General features: G+C 44.6%; 1 protein-coding gene across 1 annotated transcript; it reads right to left on the reverse strand.

The window, feature by feature from the left end:
- Nucleotides 1-518: 518 nt before the first annotated feature.
- Nucleotides 519-4,205, reverse strand: LOC139571393 (galanin receptor 2a-like). Its single transcript, XM_071394213.1, has one exon. It carries the CDS (start codon nucleotides 3,743-3,745, stop codon nucleotides 2,432-2,434), a length of 1,314 nt encoding a protein of 437 aa, XP_071250314.1. The 5' UTR covers nucleotides 3,746-4,205; the 3' UTR covers nucleotides 519-2,431.
- Nucleotides 4,206-4,918: the final 713 nt, after the last annotated feature.

Genomic DNA, 4,918 nt, shown 5'->3' on the forward strand with positions numbered 1-4,918 from the left:
GCCTGTCATGTTATCCGACATGTAGGCTACTTTAGACGCATAAAAAGGTTGGAAACCTGGTTAATTACGTAATTTTTATCCATTCAACACAGGTGGATTGTAATTTTGTCTAACTGTCTTTATTGCGACAAATGATGATGGAAACTATGTTTTTTGAATAAATTATGATTGCCGAATAATTTGAAGGTACATGTCAACATACAGGTCAAACTATGAAGCTCCACTCCACACAAATGTGAAGCTCTATATACATTTAATTCTAAATGCCTACAGTCTGCTAAATCTATTTTTCAACTATAAAAATGTCCTGACTTTCAAGAACGGCTGAATTGCTTTTCTTGTTGGCTGGATGCAGGTTTCACGATCCAATTATTTCAGATATACAGAAGTGCAGAGTGCAAGTTTCACCATGGCATTGACCATGGCGATACGTTGGCACATTACGGAAATTAGAAGGGGGGGATTTCGGCAAAGCCATTTTCTTGCCTGCCGAAATCCCCCCCGCCCCCCTTCTAATTTTGTCACTAGAGTCAAATACTTTCTATAGAACAAACTTCTCTTAAGGATAGGCAACCGAAATTAATAATTAATGTATGTGTTATATTAAACATAGAGGAGGGAGTGAAATGTAGGCAAGCAATAAACACTTCAGAACAACTACTAGTCGAATAAGACATGGGAGAGATGACAAATATAGACTAATACACTTGAAACAAATAGCCAAACCAAAAACTGCAGACATTACTAGTGCCTCCCCCGCAATCAAACCGCCATTAAAAACATTTTAAACGCAGCCGAACGTGATCTTTGACAGCGGCCTTGAAGGACACAAATAAAAAAAGCTTTCTGCTACTAAGATCAGTGAAATGTAGGCTAAACTGACAACGGCGTGAAGAGCAGAAATCTCAACTAGCAAGCAAATTGCAACAATGAAGAATTGAGTGTGTGCGCGTTCACGCGAAGAGCGGGGAGAATTCTGGCAGGGTGAAGATTTTCCGCACAACACCTGGCAAACCGATACATAAAACAGATAGTGGGGAGAATACAGGCTGTTTCCAGTTTATTAACGCACAATTTGCCTAAATGGGAAATGGAAACAACGACTTCATTTTTATTCGACACTGTAGGTTTTTGCGAAAGTGTTATTTTGTGTGACATCATTACGTCTATAGTTGTTTTTAATTGACACAAGATTGTTACATGGAAACGAACCGTAGCAGTTGTCGAATCTATTTTCTATGCGAACTTTCTACAAAAGAAATCACTGGAAAAGTTAATGGGAACATAGCTAATAACTGCAGATGGTAGGAGATTGGTTTTGGTGCCAGGGCTCCGCTATATGCTTCAACATGGGATTGTCGTTTCCCAGCGATAGACAACCACAGACCATGGATCAGGCCGTCTCACCAGTACCATTAATCCGGACATCTGGCTCCGTGTCCCGGCCGCCTGCGGGGCCACATCACACTCGTCAACTCGTCACGGTGCCATTCAGCAGGGAGCGATCCGTCTGCCAAGAGACCCGCGTCACAGCCTCGCCAGAGAAATAATGAATGGAGATATCCATCTAGACTCTAATCTAGACCCTCTACCGCTCATTATGGAGGCAATTTGAATGGACTTGGAATAATTACTATGAATATAAAAGATGATGATAGTAGTATAATAATAATCTAATTTAACACAATTATGGAAGCAATTTGAATGGATTTATAACTGCAGATTATGATGATAGTCATACAATATTAGCTTTATAATTGAAATAATGCATAATGGTTTCATTATAATTGACGAGATTTAAGTTTTGGATACAGCTCATTTTGTTCTTGACTTTGGAATGGAATGAGTTCTACTTCATAGGACTTAGGGATCAATTACAAATTTAATAATACTATTTAAACAGGGAATAGGCTAAACATTGTAGCCTACACATACAGTATAAATGTGATTGTTATTTTAAATCACGAAATAAAGGCAACTAGCCTTTTGCACAAATATTTAATGAGATGCACGTCGTTATTGTGTACACTCCATGAGAACAACATCAAATATCTTTCATTTGAAATTGGATTCAGTGAAACCAAATCCCCAAAGATCATTAGGTATAGGACCTCATACATAGGACCTCATTTATAGGACCTCATTTACATCGACCGTTTGATTCATCAACAGTCCTGGAATCATGGGGCACACACTCCAACACACTCCATAATAAAGACGGCACCACACTTCATAATTAAAAGGGCAACACACTCTATAATCTCAGTTATGGCAAATATCTCCATTTGCTTCGGAGATTGCGTTGGAAAACAGACACACATTTTCACAGAATATCCTATTTTGAACTGTAGGACGAATGTTTTCCTGTCCATTGGACAAATAAGTATGTGATATACCAGGTAGGCCTACATTTGATCTGTCTGTCTGTCAATCAGTCAAAAACAGTCTCACACACTGTCACAGACGACAGGCTCTTGCTTTTGGTTAGTTTGTTGCCTGGATTGGCATATCTGTTCGATGCGCGCCTCTCTGCGCCGCGCTTCTCCGATTGCGCCCTGCTGTAGGGCACGAGCTTGGGCACTGAGGTGCTGCCCATAGGCATAGAGGACTGCTGTGGCGACAGACTTAACAATGACGACAGTTTCTGTCTGTAGCTTTTCCTGAATCGTTTTGCAGACCTGTGTAAGTTACCCACAAAGCAATAACAGAGCGGGTTGAGAGCGGAGTTGGTTAGACCCAGCCATAGCGCGAAGGGTCTCCCCTGTAGAATCCACTCGTGGTATATATGGTTCACATCATCCTCCTCTTTCTCTAAAGATGAAGTCATGTTAAAGTCTAACCATATGTCCACTACATACAGAGGTAGCCAAGACAGGGTGAAAAGCACAACCAGCGACAGCACCATCTTGGCGATCCTTTTACGCACTTTCAGACGGGACAGTGATAGCGTAACGCCAAATGTATTCGAATCTTGCGTCCGTTTTTCGTCGGTGCCCCACAGCTTCCAGCCGGTCAGCACGCTGATGACCAGGTTAAACAACACAGGGAATCCATAGAGAGAGCAGAAGAGCAGAAAGCTATATCTCTGTTTCAGTTTGACTTCGTTCCAGCTCTCCACGCACACAGTGAGGGTGATGTCCAGCAGCGATAGAGTCTGGGTGGTATTCATGAAGAAGAGCGGTATGCACAACCCCGACGACACGATCCACACCACACAGATCATACACAGTATCCGCCGCCCGGTAAAAAAGGACCGGGCGTGTAGAGGGTTGTGCACGCTGTAGTAGCGGTTCAGACTGATCACGGCCAGGCTCAGGACGCTCGCAGACACCGAAACAGCCTGAACGAACGGCACGGTGCGGCACAGAAACTCTCCGAACACCCAGGCGTTGTAGACCTGGTGTCCCAGGTTAACTGGCATGCACACACACACCACCATCATGTCACACACCGCCAGATTGACCAGCAGTCTGCGGGTCGCCGACACCCCCGCCAGACCGGTCCTCTTTCGGGTGAGGACCAGGAGAGCCATGATGTTCCCTCCGAGCCCGGTGAGGAAGGACAGGGAGTACATAACCACCAACACGATGGTACTCGGTTCGTGTCCCGAAAATAAGAACAAGTCCGGGTAGGGTTTGGTATCCTCCGGTAAACTCCAGTTGTTGAGCTCATGTTGAGGTCCCTCAAGTGAAATATTCGTAGAAAATAAATGTCCAAAATATGAGTAAAAATTCGTTAGATTCATCTCCCGCTTGTTCTTACATCGTTTGCGCTGTGTGGAGTGTCCAAATCAGACGCGCACACAGGTGAGACAGAGAGCTGAGCTGCGCGCAGCCCGTTACAGTGGTGAGATGAGGATTTCACCAACACATCTTTGACGCCTTGTCGGAAGAGATCATAATTATCTAATACCCACTGTGATTAACTGAAAAACAGGATACATTTCCCCCACTGAAGAAGTGCGGTCCTCATCGATATAACTCCGCTGGAGCGAGCGCTGTAGTTCACTCGGACCCCGGTCAATGGAATATTTATCCGTGTGACTACAGGAGCAAGAGCTGCGCTATCCCGCTCACGCACTCAGCCCTGGCCGCATCTCATTCCAAAAGTTGTTGCATCCTCTCTGTCCTCGTCCCCTCTCTTATGTCGAACACAGGTATGGATAGATGACAGCTAACTCTTTTGACTGGATCCATTGACACCACCTAAGATACTAATTCTGTTCAGTGAAGGGAAAGTGAGTGGAAGAGGGCAGATGTGAGGTGGCAAGCTTTTGCAATGGAACGCAGCCAGAAATTAATAAAACCCTCACTCCGAATGAAGGGATAGGATTGCGTATCTCTCTCTCTCTCTCTCTCTCTCTCTCTCTCTCTCTCTCTTTCTCTCTTTCAGACCGATGCGTTGCGGTAGCCCATCCACTTGTCCTATAATGTATGCACCGGAAGTGACGCACATGCATCTTTTACACTGTAGCTTGGTGATGATGGTGCTGAAAAAATATTTTCACACTTCACATCATTATGGGTGTTGAGCCATAAGATTTGGATGATATACAAGAAGACATAGGCTATAAGAATGCAATCAAAGTGTAGTCTGCGCCATGGCAACCACTGAAATCTTAATGAAGTGTCTAAAGATTATGTTAGAGGGATGCTGTGCTACCCCATGCTTTCCTCATGCCCAAACTCTGGTCCGTCAATCACACACACCACCATCATGTCACACCGCCAGATTGACCAGCAGTGTGTGGGTTGTCGACACCCCCGCCAGACCGGTCCTCTTTCGGGTGAGGACCAGTTGAGCCATGATGTTCCCTCCGAGCCCCATGAGGAAGGACAGGGAGTACATAAATGTTTTAGGCCTACCCACACACCAGCAAGCCCACACAGGTGTGTAGAATCCACAACTGCTGTGCTTG

The sequence above is a fragment of the Salvelinus alpinus genome, chromosome 3, assembly GCF_045679555.1.
Source record: "Salvelinus alpinus chromosome 3, SLU_Salpinus.1, whole genome shotgun sequence".
NCBI lineage: Eukaryota > Metazoa > Chordata > Actinopteri > Salmoniformes > Salmonidae > Salvelinus > Salvelinus alpinus.

Excerpts from the sequence above, each read along its gene's own strand:
- LOC139571393 (XM_071394213.1), bottom strand. The coding sequence starts at position 3,745 with ATGAATCTAACGAATTTTTACTCATATTTTGGACATTTATTTTCTACG.